Source organism: Apiospora hydei (genome assembly GCF_038363865.1).
Source record: "Apiospora hydei strain CBS 114990 chromosome Unknown utg000008l_segment0_segment0, whole genome shotgun sequence".
Classification (NCBI taxonomy): Eukaryota; Fungi; Ascomycota; class Sordariomycetes; order Amphisphaeriales; family Apiosporaceae; genus Apiospora; species Apiospora hydei.
The window spans coordinates 2,938,625-2,952,761 of NW_027117367.1; the positions used below are offsets into that span (position 1 = coordinate 2,938,625).

General features: G+C 36.3%; 1 protein-coding gene across 1 annotated transcript; it reads right to left on the minus strand.

Moving 5' to 3' along the window:
* Positions 1-10,963: 10,963 nt before the first annotated feature.
* On the minus strand, positions 10,964-13,678 carry PG997_011493 (uncharacterized protein; the record flags this gene model as incomplete). The annotated part of the gene is made up of 4 exons (XM_066815808.1): positions 10,964-11,869; positions 11,914-13,418; positions 13,478-13,507; positions 13,561-13,678. The coding sequence occupies 4 exons, from the start codon at positions 13,676-13,678 to the stop codon at positions 10,964-10,966; spliced, it is 2,559 nt and encodes an 852-aa protein (XP_066665098.1).
* Positions 13,679-14,137: the final 459 nt, after the last annotated feature.

Sequence of the window (14,137 nt, forward strand, 5' to 3'; positions counted from 1 at the left end):
GTAAGGGCTCCTCCAAGCTGGACTCGTGATTTTTTAGCTTTCCTTTCCGGCGCTTCGAAAGGGCTAAATTGGCATCTTGAAGGGTGCGGACCTAATCTTTTAATATGGTCACTTTATAAGTTATTCGGGTTATACCCTTCGCTATTTAGTCTACTATATTTAAAATTAGTGTTAAAGAATTTCTTTAATAGGTAAACACTCTCCTTTTAATATAAATAAAGTGCTTAATCGTTTATTACGAGTTAAACGGCGTTTAAGGGTTATACGTACTTAGAGTCCCGGGTCGCGACTACTCCGGTATAGGCGTCCGAAGTTGCACATTCAACTTGTTTATTACTTTGTTCGGATAATGAGGTACTAAGCCGGATACGCTGAATCCAGATTTAATATTAATTTCTGTAAAAACAGTAAAATATGCGGCCTTAAACGCGATAAAGAACTTAAGCTTCGTAATATAGTTTATCGAGGCCTTAATAAATAGCTCGATTTCCTTCGAATAAGCACGTTTTAAGGGCGAATAAAGTGCTATATCGAGAGGTTAAAACAGGTGCGATAAATAAGGAGGCATACTAATAATAATAATATTATTATTTTAGTAATATACCTCGAATTTAGCCGAAATATAGCTCTCGTGGCCGTCGAGAATTAAAAGGCGGTAGCGACTTTTTTATTTACGATCTAGTATATTTATCGAAGTGTTTAATTTAATTTAAACTTATCTCGTTATCGGTCCATTTATTAGAAATCGGTTTAATTATTTAATCGCCCGGTAAGCTATTTTCGCGCGACTAGTTCGCGAGGTAATATTAGTTTTAAATAATTAAAAAAAGCGGAATACACTAGCTTTACGAATTAATATATTTAATGGCCGTTAATTATTCCCGATTATTAGGCTAGACCGACTTCGTTTTCCTACGCCGATTAACGCGTATTACGACGAGTATTAATTTAATTATGTTTATTATAAAGCCGGTTTCGTCGAAATTCTATATATCCTCGTCGATAATGCCGTATTTAGCTTTAATATTAATAATTAGGCTAAACTAGCCGGAAATAACCTTCGGATCTTTATAAAGAGCCCTTTAATAGTTATACCGACGGTTTATTTTAATCTTAAAGTCCGGGTTACGGTTAATAAAGCGCCTAGCCCAGTGCTTACCAACGCGGTCGCCGCCGCGCGACGCGATAAAAAGATTAGCTATATTTTTTATACTAGCCATCTTTAGAGGCATCCCTCGGGTATTTAGATTAATTATATGCTTACGAAACACCTTTTTTTAATCGTATTTAATTTATATTTTAAATATCGGATTTCGCGTTGTGCGGTTCGGCCGTAAAGTTAGTCGCTAAGGGTGAATAATGAGACGACGTAGTGTTTCGCCGTAGCTTTTTAATTAATTCGGGTTAAACCGTTTTATAACGTTTAAATTACTAAGGTTATCCGCTTTTTTTAAAATAAATAAAATATTGTGGTTATAAAATTATTACGCGTTAAAATTTAATTAAATAGGTCGATAATAAAAGTATCCGACTTAATAATATATTTAACTTAATAGTAAACCACGTTAAATTAAAAACGTTAAATCCGGATTTAATATTATTTCCCGTAAAAATAGCGAAATATACGGCTTTAAAGGCGATAAAAAACTCGAGCTTCGTAATATAATTTATCGAGGCTTTAATAAATAGCTTAATTTTTTCGAATAAATACGCTTTAAAGGCGAATAAAGTGTTATATCGAGTAATTAAAGTAAGTGCGATAAATAAAGAGGTATACCGAGTGTAATAATATTATTATTTTAGTAATATACCTCGAATTTAGCCGAAATATAACTTTTATAGTTATCGATAATTAAAAGGCGGTGAAAACCTTTCGTTTACGTTTTAATATATTTATCGAAATATTTAATTTAATTTAAGCTTATTTTATTATTAGTTTAATTATTAAAAGTCGGCTTAAGTATTTAATCGCTTAATAAATTAGTTTCGCGGGATTAATTCACGAAGTAATATTAATTTTAAATAATTAAAAACGGCGGAATACACTAGCCTTACGAATTAATATATTTAATCGCCGTTACTTATTCCCGATTGCTAGGCTGGACCGCCTTCGCTTTTCCACGCCGCTCGGCGCGTATTACGATAAATATTAACCCGATTATATTTATTATAAAGCCGGTCTCGTTGAAATTTTAAATATTTTCGTTAACGATCCCGTATTTCGCCTTTATATTCGTAATTAATATAAACTAACCGGAAATAACTTTAAAATTTTCGTAAAAAGCTTTTTAATAATCGTATCGACGATTTATTTTAATTTTTAAATACGGGTTACGGTTAATAAAGCGCCTAATTAAGTGCTTACCGACGCGGTCGCCGCCGCGCGACGCGGTAAAAAGATTAGCCATATTTTTTACACTAGTAAAATCGGGAGGTATCCTTTAAATATTTAAATTAATTATATATTTACGAAATACCTTTTTTTAATTAAATTTAATTTACGTCGTTTTGGTTAGATTTCGCGTTTTAAAGTTCGGCCGTAAATTCGATAGCGTAAAATCGATTCGCGTATATTATAAGCTTTTATTACTACTCTTTAACTTATTTAATTCGGTCCGTTTCGTGTCGCTTAAATTATTAAAACTATTTAATTTTTTTAAAATTAATTAAGCATTATAATTATAAAGGTATTACGTATTAAAATTTAATTATATTAGAATTAAATTTAAATACGTCGTTAAGTAATATACGTCGCGTAATAATAAACCACGTTAATATAAAATTTAAAACTAAGGCAGTATTTATAATTATTAAAGAAAACTTTAACTATTTAACTTTTTAACGTGGTTTACTAGTAAGCGGGATATATTATATACCGGGACACCTTTTTAACCGACTATACCTTTTAAACTTTAACACGTCTTAATTTTATAATTATAATACGTAATCTTTTATTAAAAAAACGGATCGATTTAGCGATTTAAACGACGCGAAACCCCGTAAAATATATTAATTAAAAAGCTAATACGAAAGCCTTTAATATTCCACGAATTTCTTTAAACTACCGACTTTACGGCCGACTTTTACAACGCGAAATCGGACACTTTCGACGAAAATTAAATCCGATTAAAAAAGAAGTGCTTTATAATTATATAATTAATTTAAATACCCGAGGGATGCCTCTTAATATGGCTAGTGTAAAAGATATGGCCAATCTCCTCACCGCGTCGCGCGGTGGCGAACGCGTCGGCAAGCACTGGGTTAGGCGATTTATTAACCGTAACCTAGACTTTAAGACTAGAATGAATCGTTAATACGATTATTAAAGGGCTTTTATAAAGATCCGAACGTTATTTCCGGTTAATTTAAGCTAATCGCGAATATTAAGGTTAAATATAATATCGTTAACGAAAATATATATAATTTTAATAAAACCGGTTTTATAATAAATATAATCGGGTTAATTTTTATCGTAATACGCGCCGTTCGGCGTAAAAAGGCGAAGTCGGTCCAGCTTAGTAATCGAGAATAGTCGACGGCGATTAAATGTATTAATTCGTAAAGCTAATGTATTCCGCCGTTTTTAATCGTTTAAAGCTAATATTACTTAGCGGACTAAGCTATCGAATATAATTTACCGGGTAATTAAATAATTAAACCGACTTCGAATAATTAAATAAATAATAAAATAAGCTTAAATTAAATTAAATATTTTAATAAATATACTAAGTCGCGAACGAAAGGTTTATATTATTTTTTAATCCTCGACGGCTACGAGAGTTATATTTCGGCCGAATTCGAGGTATACTATAAAAATAACGGTATTATTACGCTTAATATGCCTCTTTATTTTTCTTGTTTATTTTAACTATTAAATATAGCACTTTATTCGCCCTTAAAGCTCGCGTATTTAAAGGAAATCGAGCTATTTATTAAAACCTCGATTAATTATATTACGAAGCTCGAGTTTTTTATCGCGTTTAAGGCCGCGTATTTTACTGTTTTTACGAAAGTTAATATTAAATTTAAATTTAACGTATTTAATTTAATACCTTATAACCTTAACAAGGTAATTAATAAGTTAAATATACGTCTTTAAACACTTACACTTAGCTCGTCGCGTCCGGGGACGGCTAGCACCTACGACCTTTAAACGCCGTTTAACCTTTAATAAATAATTAAACACTTTTCTTTTATTAAAAAAAAGGTGTTTACCTATTAAAAAAGCTCCTTAACGTTAATTTTAAAAACGGTAAATTAAATAACGAAAGGTATATATATAATCGTATATAAAATAACCTTTATAAAAGATTAAATACGTATATTATAAAAGTTAATTTAGCCTTTTCGAAGCGCCGAAAAGCTAAAAAATCGCGAGTCCAGCTTAAAAAAGCCCTTATAATTAAGGAATCTCGAAGGCTGCAGGACGAGAAGGTAAAAGGGAAGCGGCCAGCGACTAATAAAAACGAAAATAGTGGTTTATCGAAGAGGCGCGCGACGGGCGGCAGGCGTTGTAAAATCTACGGCGAGACAGGCTATAATGCGCGAACATGTAAAAAAAATATAAAATCGAGTAGCGAATCGGATAGCGAGTGAATTTAATTAATAAAACGCGTTGTAATTAAATAAACCTATATAAAAGTGTCGAAAAGTGGAAAAAGTATCCCGGTATATAATATATCCCGTTTATTAATAAACCACGTTATACGTTTTATTTTTATTTCACGTAAATTAACGCGTACGTAAACTTTTTTAATAGGCGCGAACCTTTTTAATAGTTTAACGCCGTAATATATTAACCTTTTAATTATACGTTAATAAGCTTATTAATACTTTTAAAATTAATTAAACGAATTTATTTAATTAACCTTTTAATTAATTACCGAGCTATTAAAAAAACGTATAATTAATTATTATACCTCGTAATTAACTTATTTATAAAGTAATATTATAGTATTATTTTATCCTTAACGTAGTTTATCACCGAGTCGCTTATATTATTAAGTCGCCCACTTTTTTACTCGACTTATTTTATTAAACTTTAACACGTAATAACTTTATAATTATAATGCTTAATCTATTTTAAAAAAAGCGAATTGTTTTAGTAATTTAAGTAACGCGAAACCTTTTAAACCGTTTAAATTAAAGGCACGCTGCCGCTACGTACGACGTTTTATACGAAACTTTACGCGACCGAATACACGGCCGAATTTTATAACGCGATACCCGAAATTTATAATATAAATTAAATTTAATTAAAAAAGAGGTGCTTTATAATTATATAATCGATTTAAATACTTAAGGGATGCCTTTTAATCTTAATATTATAGGAAATATAACTAATCTCCTTACCGCGTCGCGCGGCGGCGACCGCGTCGGTAAGCACTAGGTTAGGCGCTTTATCGATCGGAACCCGGACTATTAAGATTAAAAGGCTTAGGAGGACGGATACCGTGGCGGGGGCCGAAACAGGCCTACTGGAGCGCCGTATCAGTGTACTATAGCAGCTAGCATAGCCCTAACGTTCGTATGAGGCCCAGGCCTCGGATTAGACGATAAATTAACTCTTATCATTATTATCACCCGGACCTTAAAACTTAAATAAACCGTCGATACGATTACTAGAGGGTTTTTTATAAAAATATAAGTGTTATTTCTAGTTAATTTAAACTAATCGCGAATATTAAGGCTAAATACGGTATTTTAAACGAAAACATATAGAATTTTAACGAGACCGGCTTTATAATAAATATAATCGGGTTAACCCTCGTCGTAACACGCGCCGATCGGCGTAGAAAAACGAAATCGGTTTAGCCTAGTAATCGAGAATAATCGACGGCGATTAAATATATTAATTCGCAAGGCTAATATATCCCGCCGTTTTTAATCGTTTAAAACTAATATTACTTAACGAACTAAGCTATCGAATATAACTTACCGAGTAATTAAATAATTAAACCGACTTCAAATAATTAAATAAATAGTAAAATAAGCCTAGATTAAATTAAGCACTTCGATAAGTATACTAAATCGCGAACGAAGGGTCTATATCGCCTTTTAATCCTCGACGGCTACGAGAGCTATATTTCGGCCGAATTCGAGGTATATTATAAAAATAACGGCATTATTACGCTTAGTATACCTCCTTATTTTTCTTATTTATTCTAGCTATTAAATATAGCACTTTATTCGCTTTTAAAACGCGCGTATTCGAAGGAAATCGAGCTATTTATTAAGGCTTTAATAAACTATATTACGAAGCTCGAGTTTTTTATCGCGTTTAAAGCTGTATATTTCGTTATTTTTACGAAAGTTAATATTAAATTTAAATTCAGCGTATCCAGCTTAATACTTTATAACCCGGACGAAATAATTAATAAACTAAATATATATCTTTAAACGTTTACACTTAACTCGTCGCGTTTAAAAACGGCTAATATTTATAAACTTTAAACGTTATTTAATCCGTAATAAATAACTAAGCATTTTATTTATATTAAAAAAAGGTTTTTACTTATTAAAAAAGCTCTTTAACGTTAATTTTAAATATAATAAATTAAATAACGAAAAGTATATATATAATCATGTATAAAATAACCCTTATAAAAGATCGGATACGTATTTTAAAAGAGGCTAATTTAGCCTTTTCGAAGCGCCGGAGAGCTAAGAAATCGCGAGTCCAGCTTAAAGGAGCCCTTATTATTTAGGAATCTTATGCGCTGTAGGACGAAAAGGTAAAAGGGAAGCGTTCAACGACCGGCGAAGGCGAAAATAAGGGTTCGTCGAAGCGGCGCGCGACGGGCGGCAGGCGCTGTGGCATTTACGGCGAAACAGGTCATAATACGCGAACATGTAAAAAAGATATAAAATTAAGTAGCGATTTCGATAGCGAGTAGTTTTAATTAATTTAATATATTATAATTAAATTAATTTATATAAAAGTATTAAAAAATAGTAAAAATTAGCGATTTAATAATATAAGCGACTCGGTAATAAACTACGTTATTTTAATTATTCGGTTATAGCTTCGTAAAGAAAAATAGACTTTAATAATACCACTTATATCTCTATTTTACGCTAATTAAGGATAAAAAGCATCTTCGAAGGGGAAGGCTTACTTTATAAGTGGGGTAGCTGCTAAGCGTTAAAGTAAATATATAAGTAGGCGACGACGATTAAGCTACTATGTTTAAAATAGCCTCTCGCTTTTAATTATTAAAAGATTAATTCTTATTCTTTAAACGTAACACCCCGCCCTTATATTTTAAAATGGGTTTATTTAACTTTTTAAATTACTATAAACTCGATGTAACGGCTAAGCACGAAGCTTAGGCCTTACACCAGCTAGCGACAGACTAACGGCTATCCCTAGGTTACACGAACCCCGTCCGGGGACCTTATATAGGTGCGGCCTCCGTCCCTATTATAAATAGCCTCTTTTTTCCTTTTTATTTCTATTATTCTCGTTAATAGATATATATACTTATCGCTGTGACTATATCCTAGTCTACGTTAATACTCGCCGTGACACTCGATACCCTTTTATCTTAAGGAGTTAAACTAGCCCCGCTCTTATTATAATTAAGTTTATATTCTAAGCTTATTATATTTAAATAAAATCCACCACTCGATCTATAAAGACTTTAAACTAGTCCGGGCATTATAAAATCGTGCCACCACTATTTTATAAATATATTATTTCCAGTTAAAAAATTTACGAATCCACGGATTTACGGGGAGAACATAATAGTCGACGCCTATTAAGCGCCGATAGTAGTCCCTCTACGTAATATTATTAAAGGCTTTTTTATTTATAAGGATTTAATTATTTAAATACTTAGAAAAGAAGTTTAAAAAAATAAAATAGGGGACACTTTTTAAAATAGGAATTTATTATCGAGACGCCGGAAATAACGAAAATAAAAGAAAAAAATACGGTTTAAGCGAAATATTTAATACTTAATATTTAATATTATATATCTTTATATACTTTCGTATTTCCTATGTACGAGTGCATTTTAACGACCTCGGTATCGTTTATCGCTATCCTCTCCTCTGCTTTAAAAGTAGCGGGTGGCTGCCCTACGAATAGGGCAGTGATAGCGGGTGTGATAGCTGGGGAAACGCTAAGCTAAGATTTAACTTTAAACGCATAGAATAGAGTTGTTCGATCTGCATCTCCATTAAAGCATAGAGGTTTAAAACTCCCTTAATTTATCGCTTAAAGATAAGGGTGTTTAATAATAAAGGTAATAACGACTAAGTAATTTAATTTAAAGTTATAAGTTAAAGCTATATAACGTAGTTTACTATTAAGTTAAATATATTATTAAGTCGAACAATTTTTTTATATCTCGATATTTTTATATAAATTTATTTAATTATAACGCTTTAAATTAATTAGAATTACTCGTTATTTAATTCGTTATTTAATTTTATATCTTTTTTACACGTTCGCGCATTATAACCGGTTTCGCCGCAATTGCCACAGCGCCTACCGCCCGTCGAGCGTCGTTTCGACGAGCTATTATTTTCGCCTTCGCCGGTCGGTGAACGCTTCCTTTTTACTTTTTCGTCTTATAGCGTTTAAAATTCTTAAAAAGTAAAGGTTCCTTTAAATTAAACTCGTAATTTTTTAGTTTTCCGACGCTTTAAAAAGGCTAAATTAGTATTTTAAAAGGTGCGGACCTAATCTTTTAATATAGTTACTTTATAGGCTATTCGGGTTATATTTTTTACTATTTAATTTACTATATTTAAAATTAATATTAAAAAACTTTTTTAATAAATAAACACTTTTTTTAATATAAATAAAGTGCTTAGTCGTTTATTACGAGTTAAACGGCGTTTAAAGGTTATACGTGTTTAAAATCCCGGGTCGCGACTACTCCGGTATAGGCGTTCGAAGTTATATATTTAGCTTATTTATTACTTCGTCCGGATAGTGAGGTACTAAGCCGGATACGTTAAATCTAGATTTAATATTAGCTTCCGTAAAAATAGTATAATATAAGGCTTTAAACGCGATAAAGAACTTAAGCTTCGTAATGTAATTTATTAAGGCCTTAATAAATAGCTCGATTTCTTTCGAATAAGCACGTTTTAAGGGCGAATAAAGTATTATATCGAGAGGTTAAAGTAAGTGCGATAAATAAAGAGGTATATTAATAATAATAATATTATTATTTTAGTAATATGTTTCGAATTCGGCCGAAATATAATTCTCGTGGCCGTTGAGAATTAAGAGGCGGTAGCGACTTTTTATTTACGATTTAGTATATTTATTAAAGTATTTAATTTAGTTTAAACTTATTTCGTTATTAGTTTATTTATTAAAAATCGGTTTAATTACTTAATCGCTCGGTAAGCTATTTTCGCGCGATTAATTCGCGAGGTAATATTAGTTTTAAACGATTAAAAAAAGCGGAATATATTAGCTTTACGAATTAATATATTTAATGGCCGTCGATTATTTTTAATTACTAAGCTGGACCGACTTCGCTTTCTTACGCCGATTAACGCGTATTACGACGAGTATTAACCCGATTATATTTATTATAAAGCCGGTTTCGTCGAAATTCTATATATCCTCGTTAACGATATTATATTTAACCTTAATATTAATAACTAAGCTAAACTAGCCGGAAATAACCTTTGGATTTTTATAAAAAGCTTTTTAATAGTTATACTGACGGTTTATTTTAATTTTAAAGTCCGGGTTACGGTTAATAAAACGCCTAGCCTAGTGTTTACCGACGCGGTCGCCGCCGCGCGACGCGATAAAGAGATTAGCTATATTTTCCATATTAATTATTTTTAAAGGTATCCTTCGGGTATTTAAATTAATTATATATTTATAAAGCATTTCCTTTTTAATCGTATTTAATTTATATTTTAAATATCGGATTTCGTATCGTACGGTTCGGCTATAAAGTTGATCGTTAAGGGTAAATAATAAAACGACGTAGTGTTTCGCCGTAGTTTTTTAATTAATTCGGGTTAAACCGTTTTATAACGCTTAAATTACTAAGGTTATCCGCTTTTTTTAAAATAAATAAAGCATTATAGTTATAAAGTTATTACGCGTTAAAGTTTAATTAAATAAGTCGGTAATAAAAATGTCCGACTTAATAATATATTTAACTTAATGGTAAACCACGTTATAACTTTATACCGATCGTAAAAACCTTTTTTAATTTATTATATAATATATACTACGATTAAATATTCGCGATTTAAATTATAAGTATATAGTTTAAAATAGCCGATAGAGATATTAACGATAAAAGCATTAATAGTTAACGATATAAATATTAGCATTTTACGATTAATTATAAAGTTAATTATAATAATACTATCGTACGAGATAAAAGGTAATAAGTAGTATTAAAAAGTGATATAATTACTAACGAAATTAACGTCCTCTTTTTACTCTCTTATAGTTTTTATTTTAAACTTACTTAATAAAAAAGAGTAAAGCTAACTTAATATACTCGCTTATCCTTATAAGTATTAAGCTTATTTTAATTTATACTTTTTATATATAACGTTATATATATAAATTATATTTTACTATATAATCTTATATATAAACTTATGCCGGCTAAGGCTTAAAATTATAAGTCGCTTTCTTAACTTTACGATACGTATTATAATCGCTCGTTAGCGCTAGTACGTACTACTTAATGCATTAATGTAAGCAGCGCTATGTTTAGAGCGCGTGATCCAGCCCTTATCGTATATAACGACATTGTTATATAAATTACTGTTCGGGCCAAATGCTGGAGAAGCGTTAGTGATGTTGCACACCATCTACAGCTGTTCTAGCTTGCTAGCTAATCTCATATAGAGCAGCAGGACAGTCACAGGTGGCTGCTGGCCCAGAGCCATAACACTACATCTTCAGCCGAGCAGTAATGCGCCTTATCTTCTCTTTAAACCTAGCCCGAGAGCGTGGGTTACGCTATGCAGTAGTAATTGTATCTGTATGCTCCAGCTCCCAAGCTCGTAATGTTTCCAGGGAAGATAAATAGTGCGGATGGCGAGCACCTAAAACATCTCGTCTAATCCGGACGCATTCCCGCATCAATTCGAGAGCGTCCGATTGTCGACCTTGAGCCTCCAACGTATAGGCCAGATTATTCATGCTGGTCAGCGTGGAAGGATGATCCGGCCCGAGTTTCTGCTTGCTCGTCTCCATCACTTCCACGTCCAGCTTCTCCGCTGCCTCCCATCGGCCTTGGTTCCAAAACGTCGACGCCAGGTTGGCCATGCTGGTCAGCGTGGAAGGATGATCCGGCCCGAGTTTCTGCTTGCTCGTCTCCATCACTTCCACGTCCAGCTTCTCCGCTGCCTCCCATCGGCCTTGGTTCCAAAACGTCGACGCCAGGTTGGCCATGCTGGTCAGCGTGGAAGGATGATCCGGCCCGAGTTTCTGCTTGCTCGTCTCCATCACTTCCACCTCCAGCTTCTCCGCTGCCTCCCATCGGCCTTGGTTCCTGTACGTCGACGCCAGGTTGGCCATGCTGGTCAGCGTGTCTGGATAATCCGGCCCGAGTTTCTGCTTGCGAGTCTCCATCACTTCCACCTCCAGCTTCTCCGCTGCCTCCCATCGGCCTTGGTTCCTGTACGTCGACGCCAGGTTGGCCATGCTGGTCAGCGTGGAAGGATGATCCGGCCCGAGTTTCTGCTTGCGAGTCTCCATCACTTCCACCTCCAGCTTCTCCGCTGCCTCCCATCGGCCTTGGTTCCTGTACGTCGACGCCAGGTTGGCCATGCTGGTCAGCGTGGAAGGATGATCCGGCCCGAGTTTCTGCTTGCGAGTCTCCATCACTTCCATAAACAGCTTCTCCGCTGCCTCCCAATGACCCTGTAGGTTATGTGCAAGGCCTAACATCTCTATAGCGTACTGACTTTCTTCTTGCGCCCGCCCAAATATCTTAATTCTGAGCTTCTTCGCATCCTCGGCCATCTTCTGCGCTTCATGCCCTCGCCCCATGAGCCAAAGATACCATGCAGCTTTATAAAGGATCGAAGCCAGTCCTTTGAAGACGCTTCATCCTTTGGCCGCTGCGCTGCCGCCGATACGGTGTGTGGAAGAAGCGCCCGGCATGTTGCCCAGTTCTCATATGCTCCAGTAGGGAGCTGGACGTCAAGACGATGGATAAACTCAGATTTCCACTTTTCCTGTTGTCCCTCGGCTTCAAGCCATCGTTTCGTAGCCAGCTGAACCAAGCTGTGCATTTCAAACGTCTTTCCGTCCCCAACTGCAGAGATAAACGAGTAATCACGCAAACTCGAGACATCCGTTTCGAACTCATCCTCATCATCTATGCTGGAATCCAATTCGACGTCTTCATCGCTTGATTCTTGGTCGCTGCCCAAACCGCCCAAAGCAGGGCTCCGTCGGTATTGGGCTGGTCTACTAGTAGCGCCTTCCTTCTCATCTGAGGCCCGCAGGAGACTCTCAGGGATACCTTGACGATCGCAAAAGCTCATAAGCGAAAGTAGGTCGGCTGCAGATGGTCTAGTTTGACGGATGTGGTCGAACGAGATTTGCCATGTGATGATGATTGAATTTTTGGCCTCCCCATCTCGCCGTAATTGCCCGGCTTCGTAGTCAAGAAGAGTCGCTCTCTTCCGGTCGCTCTGTGTGAATTTCTCGAGGTATTGCCGCACTGAACAACGCGGAGCTTTCTGCGAAATGTAGGCTGTCGCTTGGACAATTGCTAACGGCATGTATTCGAGCGTATCTACAAGGGACTCAATAGCCTCAATGTCTCCCTGCCTGTCTGGCTTTCCTAGCTTTTCCTTCGCCAGGGTTATTGCCTCCGCCTGATTCATGGGATCGACCGTGATGGTATTGCGCGATTCGGCCAGTTTGGACGCCACATCTCTGCTTCTAGTTGTGATCAGGGTGGATCCATGTTGGCAGGTAGGGAGGTAAGAGACGAGCGGCTGACTCCGGCTGTCTGAGCCATCCCGTTGCCCGTCATGATCGGGCGGATTGTGGAGGAGAAAGCCGGCTGCATCAACGTTATCGAGTATGAGGATCCATCTCCCACTCTTTTCGCCGCGTAGCCAATTGTAGAGCAGCTGGAAGATATTGCTTTGGGAGTTCTTCCGTTCGGGTAGCTTGAGGTAGTCGGCAATGTCTCGGAAACTCTGCTCGTAACGGGCTGGGTTGCTCGCGTGGACCCAAAAAACCCACGTCTCGGGCGATTGTTCTCGGACTCGGTAGGCGTACTCGATGGCGATCTGCGACTTGCCGACTCCGCCCAAGCCGACAAGTGCCGTTCGCGAAGCTGGGTCGCTGCATGAACGGTGGACCTGGTCGAGAATTGTGTCCCGCTGGACGAAGTCTCGGTCGCGATTGAAAGGAATAATGGCTGTCGGCTTTGGTGGGGTTTCGGGTCGTTCTGGGTTGGACCTAGCGTTAGCGCTATTTGGCACGAGGTTTGGCTACAGAGCAATATACCTGGAGCGGAGTAGTGATGGTTATGGGTCACTGCGCAGAAATGTTAGAATAAAGCGATAGAAACCATGTCTTGGCAGACTTACAGTTCATCGTAACATTGCCCGAAGCACTGCCCTGGAATACCTGACTGCCATCGGTTGCAGTTGCGTTACCGAACTGCTGCTGGCTCGCGGTTGGTCGCTCCCGCACGGAATCCGACATGTTGCACTTAGTACGCGTCTAGTGGGTGGGCCAGTATGTAACTAGGTTTGGCTGGGGAGATTTCGACTTTGGTCGCGATTATCGTATATAGTATTTCAAGTCCATCGAGGAGCGCTTTCGAAGATAGAATAGTTTCAATTGCTATTGTAGATTATCGACAGCCTTCTGCTAACAATGATCCTATGCGGAAGAAATCACGTGTTTCTTATACCAGCGAATCAGAATGCTAATGCATTTTGCGGCTGAATATTAGTTCTTACGAGCAGGATACGAAAACAATCTCCTCATCCGCGCTTACCACTATATCCTGTAGGGTCGTTAAACGCTATGGATCCATTAAGCGTCACGGCGAGTGTGATTGCCGTTGCTGGCCTCGCGACGCAGAGTGCCAAAGCCGTTTACAAGCTGATCGATAGCTTGGTCGAAGCCCCGCAGACTATCGCCAACTCGAAGGCGCTT